This window comes from Cucurbita pepo, chromosome 10 (assembly GCF_057944985.1).
Source record: "Cucurbita pepo subsp. pepo isolate OVF chromosome 10, ASM5794498v1, whole genome shotgun sequence".
Taxonomy (NCBI): domain Eukaryota; kingdom Viridiplantae; phylum Streptophyta; class Magnoliopsida; order Cucurbitales; family Cucurbitaceae; genus Cucurbita; species Cucurbita pepo.
Genome location: NC_141807.1, coordinates 18,077,390 through 18,092,128, shown reverse-complemented (window position 1 = coordinate 18,092,128; position 14,739 = coordinate 18,077,390). Strand labels below are relative to the sequence as shown.

The 14,739-nt window shown below is 35.1% G+C and overlaps 1 protein-coding gene across 1 annotated transcript; it reads right to left on the bottom strand.

Annotated features, from left to right (window-relative positions):
• Positions 1–1,434: 1,434 nt before the first annotated feature.
• Positions 1,435–13,745, bottom strand: LOC111778736 (MDIS1-interacting receptor like kinase 2-like). Its single transcript, XM_087127875.1, has 7 exons — positions 13,676–13,745; positions 3,642–4,013; positions 3,370–3,586; positions 3,068–3,120; positions 2,021–2,899; positions 1,582–1,933; positions 1,435–1,468 (listed from the first exon to the last, which is right to left on the bottom strand). Exons 1-7 carry the CDS (start codon positions 13,743–13,745, stop codon positions 1,435–1,437), a joined length of 1,977 nt encoding a protein of 658 aa, XP_086984001.1.
• Positions 13,746–14,739: the final 994 nt, after the last annotated feature.

The window sequence follows — 14,739 nt, the reverse complement described above, 5'->3', positions numbered from 1 at the left end:
GATACTTCCAGAAACTAGACTCAAAGATAGATCTAGCAAAGAAAATTTGAAGTCATTTGGATGTCGAAAGCTTGAGAATCGAGGATCCAAATGTCAACGATGAGGTAAGTAGCCATCTTGATTTTTTTTTCTTAAGAAATACCGGTAGGAATTGCTTGGAATTCAACATCAACCTTACAAAGGAGTATGATTTAAAGGAATATAGAAGAAATGACCCAAGGACCATGAATTAGGCCCTAAACCAAACGTTTTGCTTATGAATCAAGTAACATTAAAATAATCTACTAGATGAACGTCATTGCCCATGAAATTTTAATACTAGGCATAATATAACATGTTAAGCTTATATATGAAATTTGGTGGTCATTGGATAAGGATAAATATCTAAACTAAGTAACAATGCAAAATAACCATGATGACTCTCGGTAAACTATCTCCAGTTCATGACTCAAATGATCTCCAGATATGATAAAACTTTATAAGAGATCTTATTTCATAGTCTTTAAAGATCATGTAAAGCTTTAAAGTCATTGGAGCACGTTTAGACACTAAACAAAAGAATTAAAAGTTTAAATGACTAAAATGCCCTTACACAGATCTTTAACCTATTCCAAGACTCAAATGTCCTCCAAATAATTTAAGGATTTAAGGAAGGTCTAACCAAGGTTTCATCATATTTAGAAGAGTTTGAACCTAAACTAGGAAAATGTGGTAAAGGACCAAAATACCTCTAATAGACCTTAAGAAGTATTCAAGAACATAAGGATTTCTCAATGTTATAACAGATTTAATTATGATCTTAAGGACTATATCAGTTTACAAAAGTTATATAACATGTTACTGTTATAAGTCAAGAATTATGGGAAAGGATAAAGTTACTCCTAATAACCCTTAACCAAGATTCAGGATCTTTCTAGAATTTTTAAAAAATTACGTCATAACCTTAAACCAAGATTCAAGATCCTTCTAGAATTTTTAAGAAATTACATCATAAGGAAATGCATGTTATTATGAGAAGGACTAGAATGCTCCTATCAAATAACCTAAAAAATTATGCACTCCAATGAATTCTTTTAAAACCTTAAAGTTCTTAAGTACCATGACCCTGATGTGTTATAATTTTATGTTATGCTTGGGGTTTATCTTTGATTTTTAAGCAATCAAGATGCTACCTCACGATTTAAGATAATCCATGGTTTTTAAGTAATTAGAAAACTACCGATACTCAAGAAAAACTAAAAAGTTAGTAATTGATTTTTAAGAAATCAGGTTGCTACCTCGTGACAAGCTCTAGGCTTATATAAATTAGGTAACTTTATGACTCTAAAAGGAGGGGAAATTATTTTGTAAAGTAAAACAAATAAAATGTAAAATATAATTTTTCACAGAGCTTTAAGATAACTCATGTTTTTGCTCTCGATTCCTTCATCAAAGTTACTCAGCATGATCCTTTAAGTTTCCTTGTATTCTGATCCATACAATAGGTTCAAAGTTATTGCAACACATACACATAAATGAAGAGAAAATGCATAATCTAAATTAATAATTTCTAAATCTGATGTACACAAAAATATCTCTTGCCTTAAAAGTTGTTCAATTGTAATCTCGTTAAATACGAGTTCATCCTGATAGGGCCTCTGGATATTGAATTCTCGAGTCAAATGTTGCATTGTAGGTCGAGATTTTGGATTTGGATGGAGACATGCAAATGACAATGTTAATGTGAGAAGTATACTTTGTGCCACTCCAATTTGTAGTAGAGGAGATTTGAGTCGTGAGTCTAACAAATCATTGATGAATATATGTGGAGTAGATTTAGACCACAGGTAAGTCAATAATTCTCCGGGATGCTTTCCCATTATTACTTCCAATGCCACCACTCCAAAGCTGTAGACGTCACATTTTTCTGTAATGACCATGGAGTATGCTAATTCTGAATATCAAAAGAGAAAGAATAAAAAATAATGATTTAAAAATATAAATTAAGAATTCATTGATCGTTACTATAATATATGCTCACCTGGAGCTATATATCCACAAGTGCCACCGACAGTGGTATGATAAGAGGACTCAAGATCAAATAATCTTGAGATACCATCAGATAGAAAAGCTTCTAAATTTGAGTCCAAAAGTATATTACTCGTTGTAACATCACGATGAATGATTGATGTAATGCAATCATGATGTATGTATGACAAAGCATGTGAAACTCTTCGTATGACGTTCAATCTTTTCTTCCAATCCAATTCCACTGCTTCTTTGTCGTTACTCAACACCCAAAATAGGCTTCCCCTCTCCATGTATTCATAAATGAGAAACATGGAACGCTTATGGAGGCAATATCCATGGAGTTTAATGATGTTCTTGTGCCTTATCTCTTTCAACATATCAACTTCATTTCGGAAACTTCTGAAAAGAGTTGTCTCTTGGGCTTCACGGGTGTGGAGTTTCTTTAGAGCTACGACCTTACCGTTTGGAAGCCTTGCTCTATAAACACTTCCATACCCACCGGTGCCAATGCAATATTTAATATCGAAGTCTTCAGTTGATTCAATAATATCGTCGTACGCAATCTTGCCATCATAATCCCATATGCAGAACACATTTCCATGCGTATTTGAATTAATCACATGGACGACACTTTTCCTTTTTCGGGAACGAACAAGAGCTAAGCAAACGAAACCGAGAAGGAACAAGAAAATTGAAGGAAGCAGAATCAACAACATTTTGAAAATTCCATGATTTTGTGAATCACAGGGGTGAAGCGGGAGAATACTGCCACAGAGATTTTGATTACCCAATACAACACTTACATCAAAACGATGTAGAATTTGATCAGAAACCTTGCCTTCAAGCTTGTTATATGATAAATTGATATTTCTAAATAAAATGAAGGAATCTGAAATTTTGCCAATAAGACTATTGTAGCTAAAGTCAATACTCGTAGGCCTTAAATGATTCTCAAGTGACGAAAGGGGGAGTTCACCGTTAATGAAGTTATGACTAAAGTCAATCTCGAGTGTAATTCCATATTTATGTAATATTCTATAGTTAGTATAATAATTACCATGAAGTAGATCCACAAAAGTCCTAGGAATTGTGCCACTAATCATGTTGTAACTAACATTCAAATGAAACAATCCCTCTAAATGTCCTATTTGTAGGGGGATGGACTCAGTGAATCTATTTGATGATAGATTTATGATCGTTAAATTTGTAAGATGGACAACAGAGAAAAGGATTGTGCCCGTGAATGCATTGTGGTGGAGTTCAAGAATTTCCAAACCTTTTAAATTCTGGATTTTTAGAGAAATTGAATCATTAAAGTAGTTGGAGGAAAGATCTAAATAAATCAACGAAGTTAAATACCAAAACGTGGAAGGGAGTGGGCCATTAAGCTTGTTACGTCTCATCGCGAGATCAGAAAGATTACTTAAATTTCCAATCGTGGATGGAATTGGACCAATGATCGAGTTATTGTTTAAATACAACACTATCAAGCTCTTCATATTCCCTATTTCGGATGGAATAAATCCATCTAATTGGTTGTGGGAAAGATCTAGAGTCTTTAAATTGGTCAAATGACCTATGGTTGAAGGGATTGTACCAAAGATCTAGAGTCTTTAAATTGGTCAAATGACCTATGGTTGAAGGGATTGTACCTGTGAACATATTGTTACTGAGATTAAGCTCTAATAAATTTGTCAAATTTCCTAATTCCAAAGGAAGCTCACCAGTAAGGTTATTAAAAAATAAAAATAAAGAGGTGAGTTTGGAAAGATGAGATATTTGAAGTGGAATTCCCCCTTGAAGACTAGAATTAAAGAGATAAAGAACTCTCAAGTTAGGTAAAGATGAGAAATTCAAGTTGTGTAGAGTAGACCCTTTGGGCAATGGCATACTTACATGAATCTCGGTAATACTTCCGGAAGTATCACAAACTATGTCATTCCATTTACAACGAAGTGAGATATTCTGATTAATCCACCAACCAGTTTTGAGAAGAGCATCAGCTTCGTGTTGAAACGAGAACAGTGTTGATGCATTTGAACATGTAAGAATTGAATCAAGTAAGAAGTTAGAAAAGAGACACGAGTTGTAAGAATTCAAATATTTAATGAGTTGAAAGTAGAATATATAGTTGGAATGTCCTTTTTCAATTAAATAGCATGAGGTAGATTGAAGAGAAATCTTTAAAATTTTCAACTAAATAAAAACTCGAGCTTTTTGAGTTAGATGGTCTAGGTAAAATTGATCTATCCATAAATGGAACTTGAATATTAATTTTTGTAATTTAAGAGAAATAGATAGATAGATTTTTATGCATTCCTATATGCAATAATGCAAGATATGACTTTGATACCATGTTAGGAATCACAGATTCCCACAATTGTATGCTATTGTATGCATTCCTATCTATGCTTTGGGCTTCCTCAAAAGACTTTATAATGAAGATATTATTTCTTGCTTATAACCCCATGATCATTCCCTAAATTAACCAATGTGGGGCTCCATCCCAACAATCCTCAACATGAGGCACGAAGATCGAATATCGGAAGAACATAGATGAATGAGAGTGTATTGCACGACAGTCAAATTTAGCACGACATAGATGTAACGACCTTATGTTTTAACTAAAATAGAGTCGCTACAACATGCATGACATGGCTGTAAAGTGTGGAATAATTCATTTAAAGTAATTCATAAATGATGTCATGGGCTTAAGCCGTTTTAAAAGAAAATCTTTAATACTAAACGAAAAATTAGATAAGAAAAAGAGAAGAATAACACAATGCCCTGATATAAGCTACGGGCTACAAAATAAACATAAATGCAGCTATTCTAATACTAATTCCATGGCCTTTGTCACAACGTCGCCGAAATCCATATAAGACATATCAATATTTGACTAAGATATTTTTTTATATAATCAAAGGTTTGGTGTAAAATAAGGTGAAAAAAAATGTAAAAAGAATAACTATGTTTGTTTTTAAAAGGAAAATCTTCACTCTACACTTAAAAATAATTTCAAAATTATTCTAAAATATACATTAAATAATTTAAAATTACTTTTTATGAGGTAAAAATGGTATAATAAAATATAAAATTAAAACGTTTTAAAATTATACTTATCACGTTGTTAGTTTGAACCTTGGATAGATGATAAATGGTTTACTCGTTTTCCATTTCTTTTTAAATAATTTTTTACTTTTGGTTGAAAATTGAAACATGTCCCATCAAAAAAAATTCATTTATGAAATAAATAAAGTCATTTTTAAATAAAATCAACTAGGTCACATTTACCAAATAAATACATGAACACATATCAAACCATTCAAAATTATTAAGAATGGTAATGACCCAATAGAAAAGTTTCTTAAAATAGTACGATTGCCAATGCTTCCAATTTTCTTAGATTACCATTTACTTTAAAACTTCTACCAAAACATCTAAAATTAGCCCCATCTAACGTAATTTTATTCAAAACAAGGAAAGATAATCTAACCTAATAAAATAACCATGAGAAAACTTTAAGCTAGACCGATCCAATTGAATTGGACTAATTAGTTTAAGTGAACTGTCATTCTTACTGAAGTACTTTGATGACTAGAAACACTTAACGCACATTCAACGTTCAGTGCGTGCTTCTCCTAACGGTTCATTATACGATTTCTAAAGGAGGTTATGCAAGTCACCCTTGGTTCTCCTTCTCTCTCTCCATCACGACAATTCTTCTCCTTCCTTGGGTGTGGGTTTTAGACTCTATCGTAGGGAACACGTGAAGCTCAAGATGTATGTTCAGACTACTTTGTTTGAGACGCATGAAGCCTTGGACGGAAGTTAAAACTATGTCGTTTGAAACAAATGAAGCGCTGGACATCGATTGTCAAGTTCATGTCTCGTACCATAAATCTTAGAGGAAGTGTCTTAGAGAAACAGAACAAGAACCAAGAATAAGAACTAGAACCTGTATCAAGATCCAAGTTCTTAAGAATAAAAATCCAAAACCTTAGAACTCAGACCCTTATATGAGAATCAAGGTTAAGATTTTAGAACTCAAAACCAAAGTCCTTGGACAAAATCATCCTGATAAAAACTAAAGACTCAAGAACCTAAAAACCTAAGTTCTAAAGTCAAGAGCAAGAACATGATAAAAAAGAGTGAGTATGTCACCTTAACCTACTACAAAAGCAAGATTAAGAACTTACAAGTAACCTATTTAATGTTTGTACTCTTGTTTTTTTTGTTTTTTTTTTTTTAAATGAGTTGTTGACATAAGAACCATACTCGTGTTTTAATTGTTCTAATATTGTAAATGTTTTTTTACCTCGCCCAATATATTCAAAATTTAATTTAGATTTGTAAATTTAAATACTTTTGTTTTGTTTTTAAAAGTGAATTTTTTTTATTGTATTTATATCACATTATTATCCTTTGTCATGTAAATGGTAAAAGAATAAGTTTGTTTCTTTTAAAAAAGAAAACCTACTCAACAATCAATAGTTATTACTATAAGATATATATTAAATAATTTAAAATTAATTTTGTTGATAAAAAATTGTGTTTTAAAAAATAAAATCAAACCATTTTAAAATTATACTCAATCACGTCCCAGCGTGTCTGAATATTGTTGGTTTGAATATGTTCTTATTGCATAGATGATCGATTATTTACTTATTTTTCATTTCTTTTCAAAATAATTCTTACTTTATGTTGAAAATTCAAGCCGTCCTACTAATAAAAATAAAGAGATTCATTTATGAAATAAATAAAGTCATTCTTAATTAAGATCTTGTCGTATTTACAAAACAAATACATAAATACACAACATAGATATCCAATAGAAAAGTTTCCGACCTCAAATCTTTGAGAAAATAGGTTGCAATGCTCCAAACCTTCTTAGATTATCAATTACTTCAAAATTTCTAGCAAAACACCCAAACTTAACTCCATCCAATATAATTTTTGCTTAAAATAAGGATAAGCTAACCTAATAAAATAACCACGAGGAAACTTTAAGCTAAGCGGATCTAATTGAACTGGACTAATTGGTTTAAGTGAATTGAACCACCCAGTCTTTTTGAAGTAGTTTGACGACTGGCCACACTCAACGCACATCCAACGTTCAATGTGTGTTTTTCCTAGCGGTTCATTATACGATTTCTAAACGTGTTATGCAATTCACCATTGGTTCTCCTTCTCTCTCCGTCACGAAAATTCTTCTCCTTGCTAGGTAATGATGGGACAACCACAAAATTCCTACGACTATGTGGAAAAATGAACTCCATGGAATTAAAATTGAGCTCAAACAAATCGAAACCAAAATAAAAATCAAAGGAAGATTGAGTTTACCATCTGCCAAATCTCGATGCTTTTATTGAGGTATAAGGCATGAAGATCGAATGTCGGAAGAATATAGATGAGTGAGAGTGCATTGCACGATAGTCAAATTTGGCATAACATTGATGCAACGACCTTATGTTTCAACTGAAATAGAGTCACTACGACAGGCATGATATGACTCTAAAGTGGGAATACTTCATTTAAAGTAGTTCATAAATGATGTCATGAGCTTAAAGTAGTTTGAAAATAAAATCTTTAATACTAAACAAAAATTTAAATAGATAAAGAGAAGAATAACACAATGCCTTAATATAATCTAGGAGCTACAATATAAGCATAAATGCATCTATCCTAACACTCGTTCCATGCCTTTGTCACCATGTGGCTGAAATCCATTTAAGGGTGCCTTGTCTTTACCTAAAATCTAAAATTAGCACATGACATGACATGAGTATTTTAAGAAATACTAAATAAGTGACCCACTATTGGGGTCGTGAAATGTAGTCACATGCAACATGGTGGGATCTATCATTTAAAATATAATCACTTGAATTTTCATTAAACCCTAAACCAAGTATGAATTAAGTTTATATGAAAGAAAAACTCAAAGAACTACGAGTTAAAACCCTAAACCGATCAAATTGCTGAGAGTTTAAGGAACATTAAATTAAACCACTAAATGAACTCCATTTCCTATGAAAATTTAATGGTAAGTATATTATAGCATGCTGAGGTTATATATGAAATTTGGTGGTCATTGGATAAGGATGAGTAGATAAACCAAGAAATGGTGTAAAATGACCACAATACCCTTAAGGTAATTTACCTTCGGTTCATAGTCTAGATGACCTCGAAATGCTATGAAATTTTGTAGTATAACTTATGTTATAATGTTAAGTGATGTTGTGAGATTTGAAAGCCATTGAAACTCATTAAGTAGTAAAACAAAGAATTAGGGTAAAAGTACCAAAATTCCCCTAGTACCAGAAGGTATGTTCAAGAGATCAAGTTGACTGGAGCAAGTTTGGATCCTAAACCAAATAGAAGTTAAGAAGCGCCTAAGGAAACACCTCAAGATTCAAGACTCTTCTAGAACCATTAAGAAATTCATTATGAATCTATGACTTTCTAGAATAACTCAGGCTAGTTTTTATGATGGGTTCATATGATTACGAAGACATGTTACAACTTATTCTTCAAGGAATTATGAATCGTAGAAACTTGCAAGATTGAGAACCAAGAACAATACCAAACAAGCTCTACAACTACCAATGCAAGAAGAATGCTAGGTACCACTCAAGGATGAGGGATCAAAGTCTCCAGACCCAAAAACTCAAGAATGCTAGTAATACTCTTAAGCATGTCCACTCAAGAATGCTAGGTAATACTCTAAGCATGTCCAATTGTGACCCATGACCTCCCACCACGCGGTGCTTTTAAAGGCCCTTGTTTTCCTCTTCTAGGTAGGATGCCCTACACCATGTTTTCTTACCAGGATATCATGTTTGGCAACATGTTTCCCTCACCTAAATGAGATGCCCTACACCATGTTATGGGTATCAAAAGATTTGCAGGATGCCAAGTTCATGCATGCACCAATCACGTGATCTTTATAGTCTATGCCATGTTCATGTATGTATCGATCATGTGGCCTTTATGGTCTATCATGGGGAGTAATATAGGGCCACAACGTAACAAGAGGAGAGTAAGTTTCCTTAGTCAAGAATCAAAAACCTCCTAAGACCTCTCATGGTACAACATGTTCACAACGTAGACTACGCTGCTTGGAACACATAAAGCCATGAGCTTAGGTATTCAGGCTGAATCACAGGGCACGCCCTAGATGCGAGATTAGACTACATCGGTTGAAACATAAGAAGCTTCAGATTTTGGTTTTCAGACTATCCCGCTAAGAACGCATGAAGCCTTAAGCATAGGTTTTCAGACTACATCGCTTGGATCGTATGAAGCCTTGGATGTAGGTTTTCAAACTACGTCGTTTGTGTCTCTTGGAACGCATGAAACCACGAACACAGGTTGTCATGTTTATGACTAGTACCATAAATCTTAAAGGGAGTGTCTTGAAGAACGGTCCAAGAACATAAAAAGTTCCAAGAAAGCACCAAGAACACGAGAATGGTTAAGAACTAGAACATGGATCAAGATCCCAGTTCTAAGGACAAGAACCAAGAATCATAGTATTAAGGCTCTTAGATCAGAACCAAGGCTTCAGAATCTAAGGACCAAGGTCCTCGAGATAGACCATGATAAGACACCATAAGTCACGAACAAGAACTAGAGAGCCTAAGTACTTACAACAAGAACCAGAACAAGACAAGAAAGAGTGTGGTACCTTAGCATATCAAGGACACAATTAACCGTCTACAAGTAGGCTACTTACTGAGTCTTTGTACTCATTCCTTATTTTCCATTTTTTTTTCAGGTAATAAGGAGCTGGTTGAGGTCGGGAGCGGACTTTGGAGTAGGTGCCATAGACAAACCTCGCCCATCATCCTTCACCCTTTTTGTTTTAAAATGTTTTGTGTCGTACCGTATTTTATGTTTTAACTGTTGTGTTGTGTTTTGAATACTTTGTATAAACTTTATTTTGTTATAATATAAATATAATGTATGTTATATTTTAAATTTGGTTTGTTTTATTTTTTAAAAAAATTACAAGTCTTTTTGGAGTCATCGAGTCATCCCGGTCCTTATAGAGTGGTATCAGAGCCCAAGGTTTCTCTATGGCCCAGCTCAAGAGGACGCCCAACCAAGGCTAGGTAAGTATGCCTTAATACTCTTAACTTTAAGTATGCATAGAACTTTAAGTTATTAGGTGCATGATCATAGGGTTACTATTTAAGATTAGACTTTAAGATAACGAGAAGATCCCAAGGATAAGTAAGTAACCTTGAGTGTTCTTTCAGTACTAAGATCATGCCACCCAAGAAGAGGACCCCAACTAGGTGAGGAAGTCGAAGGATTGCTTCAAAGAATTCCACAGAAGGAGCCCGTGAAGTAGGAATGACTCAAGCCCAGAACGTAGAAATAGAAACACAACAAGAGCCTAACCTAAGTCAGACTACGCCTCTAGGACATTCCACCTTCACGTTCACCTTTGAAACACTACGGTTTTTCATGAAATCAACCCTAAAAATACAGGCTGGTCAGATAGTATAGGCTCTTACGGCAACCCAAGGAGTGGAACCCCTAGAAGTTTCCAAGGGACTACATAAGAATCCCGCTATATCAAAGACTTTAGAAAGTTTGACCCACCTACATTTGATGGGGACTAGGTTGATCAAGTAAAAAGGGAAGGCATGGCTCAAAGCCTTAGAGACTGCCCTCCTAAATTTAAACTGCTCTGAAGAGTTCAAGGTCCATTACACCACATACATGCTTAAAGAAGAGGCGCATTTTTTTGTGGAAGTCAGCTTCCAAGATGGTAAGTGTTGAAGATGAAATTATCCCTTAAAGTTGTTTTAAGGATGCATTCTTTTCCACAACGGCCATGTACAAACACCAAGAAGCCTTGTTAAGCCTTAATCCAGGGGAGAGGACTGTAGAAGAATATGACTTGAAGTTCACTATATTATCCAGGTTTGTCTCGGAGTTAGTAGACACAGAGAAGAAAAGGACTCTCAATTTTATAAGGGGCCTAAGAGAGGATATAATATGATTAGTAACGGTTCATGCCTCAAGTGACTATGCAACTACACTAAAGACAGCCACTTTGCTAGACATGCACAACCAAAAGAACAAGAAATTAGAGCAAATAGGACGCAAGATAGGGCTTCACAAAGATGCTCCAAAGAAACAAAAGACCTCATATGCAAAGCAGCAACCGCCAAGTATAGGATGAAGATAGACCCTTATCCCCTAAGTGCGAAAGGATACATAAGCGAGAATGCTTGGCAGGAACTAATGTGTGCTTCAACTGTGGAGCAAAGAAACGGCATGATCAAAGTTGGAGAACCACGTTTTCTGATGGTGGCGCATATAAATGCCCCCGTCTTCTTCCTGTCGAGAGGAAGAAGACGATGACATGGCTGGTTCACTAAACCGGCCATGGCAACCCAAAATGCGACTTTCTTTTAGTTTTTCTTAATTTTAACCCCCTCCCAGATCGGTTCTTATGAAAATGTTTATGGTTCAAGAAACTAGACGCAATAAGGAGTTTGTGGAGGAAAATTTGAAGAAATTTGGATACCGGAAGCTCAAGAACGGAGGTCTCGAACATCGACAATGATGTAAGTAGCCACCTTGGACTTTTTTTAAGAAACACTTGTAGAAATTGCTTGAATTTCCATATGAACTCTAAAACAAGTATGATTTAAAGTTGTATGAAAGAAAAACTCAAAGAACCGTGAGTTAAGGTCCTAAACCGATCAAATTGCTCGGAGTTTAAGGAACATATAATTAACCCACTGAATGAACTCTACTGCCTATCAAATTTTATTAGTGAGCATATTATAGCATGTTGAGGTTATATATTAAATTTAGTGGTCATTGGATAATGATAAGTAGGTAAACCAAGAATGGTGTAAAATGACCATAATACCCTTAAGGTAATTTACCTTTGGTTCATGACCTAGATGACCTCCGAATGCTATAAAATTTTGTAGTAGATCTTATGTTATGATGTTCAATGATGATGCGATGTTTGAAAGCCATTGAAACTCATTAAGTAGTAAAACCAAGAATTAGTGGTAAAATGATCAAAATGCCCCTAGAACTACTTATGATAATTCAAGGTCTATACGTGCTCCAAATGATTTGCTACTTCTTATAAGGCCTATTCCTAAGGACAAGAAGGCATGTTCAAAAGTTAAAGTTAACTGGAGCAAGTTTGGAACATAAATCAAATAGAACTTAAGAAACGCCTAAGGAAACACCTCAAAACTCAAGACCCTTCTAAACCCCTCCGGAATTCATTATAAATGTATGAGTTTTTAGAATAGAGAAAATAGAAAAATCACAAAACTAAGTTAAAAATCTTGAAATTGATGTAGCCGTGAGGTAGGAGGGACACACTAACAAAAAGGAAGAGGAAACAATCATTGTTTGGGACACTTTTAGTAATGACCCTGTTATTCTACTTTAATAAAGTTACTAACAGATCCACGACATGACTATTAAGTGTAGAAACATTCATTTTAAATAATTTCAAACGATGATATAGTGTAGCACCCGAAGAAAAATTAAAAAATAAATAAATAAAGGGGTTAAAGTCAACAGAGGGGAAAATAGGTAATTTTGTCCCTCCAGCCATCAAAGGCACAAATGGAACCGTAGCAAAAGTTATGAAAAAGAAAATAAAAATGAGAGAGAAATAGGTAGAGAGAACCTAGAGAGAGGAGGAAGAATGAAACGTTAGAAAACTCACTGAAAACTATCGGGCTCTATTCCGGTCAAGCTCATGACGCAAGGAGCCTTTCTTGGAAGGGAGAAGAGAATCTGGGTGGTGTTGACTTCTGGCAATCGAGAGGAAATTGTCAACGGAGTAAAAACGACCGAAGGAAAACTCTTCGAAGAAGAAATAACGGAAAACAAAGGGAGAGAGAATATTTGCGCTGAAGACACGATGGATAGATATTTTCATTCAGTTGACATATTTAAATAGCTAACCTATCCTAAAATTACCAGTAATGGCACAAATCTTGCGCCCAAAGTTGCCAAAAATGGCCAGCAAAAAATGAGCTCTTCCATTATATGGGGAGTGTTAATTAAGATATTGAAAAACCAAAAAATAACTAACTAAGTTTAAGAAAATGTGTGAATAATCTAAATAGGGAAAATCATAGCTTTTATCTAACAATCTCCTCTTAAAAGCGGTGTATATCTACCTTATTATTTGAACTCCAATCTTTGAGCGTAGTTCTTCAAATTTAACCCGCGTCAGGGACTTGGTGAAAATGTCTCCAAGCTGTTCCTCTGTTCGGATGAAATCGATCTTGATGAGTCCCCAATTTGCACATTCTCGATGTGGTGGAATCTGATTTCTATGTGCTTGCTCCTGTCGTGCGAAACTTGATTTTTGATCAGGGAGATCGTAGCTTTGTTGTCCACGTATAGCATTGGTGGATTGCCTTCTCTTCCGATGAGTTCTTCCATTAGTCGTGCAAGCCAAACCCCCTGTGTTGCCGCCGTTGAAGACAAAGAAACTACTTTTTGTTTTGTTGATTGCTAGCAGATCGCACCGCTTGAGAGGAAGTAAATCATCCCGCTGGTGCTCTTACGATCAACACGTCATCGACCATGTCACTATCACTGTAGCCGACCAGCTCAAGCTTCTCCTTTTCTCTCCCTGCGCAGTATCTCACATCCTAGCCTCTGGTTCCAGCAACATAGCGCAGGATGCGCTTGACAACCACAAGATGCTCCTCTTTAGGTGCTTCCATGAATCTACTCACGTATTCAATGGAATAAGCAAGGTCAAGGCGTGTGTTTACAAAGAAAAAAAAAAAGAAAGAAAGAAGCGTACACTTAAATGAGAGAGAGAAAAAGCCGTTATTATTTTTTGGTTTTAAATTCAGTCAAAAGCCAAATCTATTCTGGGAAAGGAGAGCTTATGGGTGAGAAAACGAGAGAAGAAAACGTGGGATAGTTATGATCATTTTTAGTGTTAGGAAAACTTATAAATATGCCTTTTTACTTATCAATGTAACAGTAGAGAACAAGTAGAGAACAAGAGAGAGCAAAAAGGAGCAAAACAAGAAAAGAAGAAAGAGTTAAAGTTATGTGTAATAGAAAAAGGCTTTTGAGAATTTCTGTCTCCTTGTCTCTCCCCTCTCGACCCCCCTTTATAGTTTCGTGAGAGTTATCTAAACGAGTTAGTTTCAGAGTGAACGTCTATTTTCTACAAGTTGGTATCAAAGTGGCTTTTAATTTCAACAAATTTGTATCAGAGCATATTTATTTTCTACAAATGGGTATCAGAGCCGATGGCAACATGATGGGATAAATGCCACTACCACGATTGATGAAGACGAACTACGAGAATTGGAGCATCCAAATGAAAGCTCTTCTTGGTTCGCAAGACGCATGGGAGGTGGTCGAAGAAGGTTTCGAAGAACCAAAGGATACCACGGGTTATACGGCAGCGCAAAACAAGGCACTAAAGGAAGTATGATCAAAGGATAAGGCAGCATTATACATGTTGTTCTGGGCTGTTGATGAGTCAGGCTTTGAGAAGATTGGAAGGACAACTACTTCAAAAGAAGCATGGAACACTCTAGAAAAGGTGTTCAAAGGAACCGACCGAGTCAAGCAGGTGCGTCTCCAGACTCTGCGTGGCGAGTTGGAGAGCATGAAGATGAAGGAGTCAGAAAATGTATTTTACTACATTACACGTGTACAGACCGTGGTGAATCGGCTAAATCGAAATGGAGAAAT

Excerpts from the sequence above, each read along its gene's own strand:
- LOC111778736 (XM_087127875.1), bottom strand. The coding sequence starts at position 13,745 with ATGGAAGCACCTAAAGAGGAGCATCTTGTGGTTGTCAAGCGCATCCTG. Across the intron at positions 3,587-3,641 it reads TACAATCCCTTCAACCATAG|GTCATTTGACCAATTTAAAG; the intron begins GTCATTTGACCA and ends CTTCAACCATAG. Across the intron at positions 2,900-3,067 it reads TTTTGTGGATCTACTTCATG|ATTCCTTCATTTTATTTAGA; the intron begins GTAATTATTATA and ends GCAAAATTTCAG.